At 34.7% G+C, this 2,572-nt stretch overlaps 1 protein-coding gene across 1 annotated transcript; it reads left to right on the top strand.

The window, feature by feature from the left end:
- Positions 1-1,026: 1,026 nt before the first annotated feature.
- On the top strand, positions 1,027-1,584 carry LOC142174642 (uncharacterized). Its single transcript, XM_075240474.1, has 2 exons — positions 1,027-1,338; positions 1,390-1,584. The coding sequence occupies exons 1-2, from the start codon at positions 1,027-1,029 to the stop codon at positions 1,582-1,584; spliced, it is 507 nt and encodes a 168-aa protein (XP_075096575.1).
- The last annotated feature ends 988 nt before the right edge of the window (positions 1,585-2,572 follow it).

Here is a 2,572-nt window from a genome sequence, read left to right as displayed (position 1 = left end):
GCATAATATACTGGAGATTAAAGCACGTGTGTATGAACTTCCACATGTGCACGAGTCGTTAGCAATAAGTATAAATTAAACTTTAGAACAAAATAGGGAAGCCATTTTTTTCTCACGAAGGTCTAGACCTTGCAATATATAGCAAGTTTTTAATCAATTGCTGGACTAGCCTATGGGTATAGTCTCATAGCTTAATTGCCTGCAAACTTTCTGGTTAAAATTCTTTTAAAATTTGCTATATTTGATAGACTACAACGATTTCCTTGCATACCTTTGAGAATTTTATTTACATACGGGGGTGGTTAATATATAATACAAGTATCTTAAAGTTTAAAATTTGGGATTTGTTATAAATAGAGTTTTATTTAAAGTGAATGTTTATATTTTAGAGAGATTTTAGGGATTTTAATTGGTGGCTAAGTCACCCTTTCCCTATAAATAGATGAGTCCTATAACATTATAATTCATCCCAAAAGCAATAAGAATTCTCACTCTCTTTCTTTGCAATATTCTTTTTTATTGTTTCATTACACGTTATCAGCACGAGACTCTACCGTCTCAAGAAGCTCTTTGAGAAGATTAAGGTATAACTTTCCTCCTCTTTTAATTATGACTAATATTATGAAAGAGCTATATGACATGGACGTTGGATGCTGAAATCCATTTAGATGCAATGCGTCTTGGAGACGCCATTAAAGACAAAAATAAGTATCTACCCAAGACTGTGCTAAGGCCTTGATTTTCTTGCGCCATCACCTTAATGAAAGGTTGAAAATAGAATATCTCACAGTCAAAGATCCACTTGTTTTGTGGAATTACTTAAAGGAAAGATATGACAACCTAAAGTTAGTCACTTTTTCACAAGCACGATATGATTGGGATCATCTGAGGCTCCAAGACTTTAAGTCTGTTTCTAAATATAATTCTGCGATGTTCAAAATTACTTCTAAATGGAAACTCCGTGGAGATACTATCACTGACTATGATATGCTTGAAAAAACGTTCACAACGTTTTATGCCTCCAATATGGTCTTGCAACAGCAGTACCGAGAGAAAGGTATCAAGAAGTACTCTGGGTTGATTTCTCTTCTCCTTGTGGCTGAACGAAACAACGACTTGCTCATGAGAAATCACAGAAATCGATCCACTAGATCTACACCATTACCTGGAGTGGATGAGGTGTATTCTCATTATTCTAAGTGTGGAAAAGGCCGTGGCCCTGTTTGTGGTCGTGGTCGTAGCCGTGGCCAAGGAAAACAATTCCTGGTGTTAATCACCCCCATCCCCCCAAAGAAAAATAACCACCAAAATTGGAAAGGGAAAGATGAGAAGTCAAATGTAAATAGTTCAGAAACTTAATGCTATTGTTGCGGTGGAAAATGGTATTAGGCAAATATTTATCGTACACCAAGACATTTGGTTGAGCTTTATCAAGCATCTCTAAAGAATAAAGGCCCTGAAGCTAATCTTGTCTATGACAATGAATTAGACATCACACACTTGGATGTGACAGACTTCTTTGAGTACCCTGATGGGAAAATAGGCCACTTGAGCGGTGATGGATCTATGGTAAAAGATGATTGAGTAGTTTGGTTATTATTTTTGTCTATTCGTAGTAGCTAGTGAATAAACATTATATAATTATAGTTCCTTATATGAGCAGTAGTTATTAATATCAATTAGTATTATTTATTTTATGACATAATGTTAGTTCGTTTTGATTAAAGGTAGTTTTTCACAAGAATGGTGTTCATTCGTTTGAGGATATGGAAAACTACCTTAAAAGTGTCACTTGCTAATAGTTTGTGCATTTGAAGCACTTTGTTTGAGTTGTCATTAACCTCTATAAAAATAGAAGAGGGGGTGAATTGTAAATACTTAAAATTAATTGCTTATAAATTGACTTATAACTTGAGTAGTCGATTGAATATAATAATTTAGCAATTATGGTAACAGAAGGTAAAATGTAGAAAATAATTGCAGGAATTAAAAACACCAGGATTTTTATATTGGTTCGGATTTAATGTGAATCCTAATCCAGTCCCCTTGGGTTGCAAGGGAGTTCTCTTTAGTAAATGAATTTCCTCCGAGTACAAATGTGGTGTATATCGCTCAGTTTCTCTAGCACTCGTTTTTGATACAATGCCTCAATTTCTCTCATTTAAGTATGTGTACGGCAGATGTTACTACAATTTCTGGTAGTAGTAATCTAATTGAAGGCTCTGGAAGAGCTACTATAACTCTTCCTAAGGGAACAATACTTATCATAGAGAATGCAATGTTCTCCTCCAAGTCCAAGAGGAACTTGTGAGTTTTAAAGATATCCGCCGAAATGGATATGATATTGAGACAATAGATGAGAATAATCTTAAATATCTTATCATTACCAAGAATGTCTCTGGCCAGAAAAGGGTTATTGAGAAATTCTCATCTTTATCTTGTGGCCTGTATTGGACAAGAATTAGTGCAATTGAGGCACATTCTATTGTAAACCAAAAGGTTACTAATTCCAATATTTTTGTACTTTGACATGATAGATTGAGACACCCTAGATCAATTATGATCAGACGGA

The sequence above is a fragment of the Nicotiana tabacum genome, chromosome 20 (genome assembly GCF_000715075.1).
Source record: "Nicotiana tabacum cultivar K326 chromosome 20, ASM71507v2, whole genome shotgun sequence".
Classification (NCBI taxonomy): Eukaryota; Viridiplantae; Streptophyta; class Magnoliopsida; order Solanales; family Solanaceae; genus Nicotiana; species Nicotiana tabacum.
Note: the sequence above shows the minus strand (reverse complement) of the source record. Positions and strands in the feature narration are given on the sequence as shown.

What these genes read in the sequence shown, in the direction of transcription:
- LOC142174642 (XM_075240474.1), top strand. Translation starts at nt 1,027, where the DNA reads ATGGTCTTGCAACAGCAGTACCGAGAGAAAGGTATCAAGAAGTACTCT. An exon ending in GGAAAGATGAGAAGTCAAAT is followed by an intron (nt 1,339 to 1,389) that starts GTAAATAGTTCA and finishes AAATGGTATTAG; the next exon opens with GCAAATATTTATCGTACACC.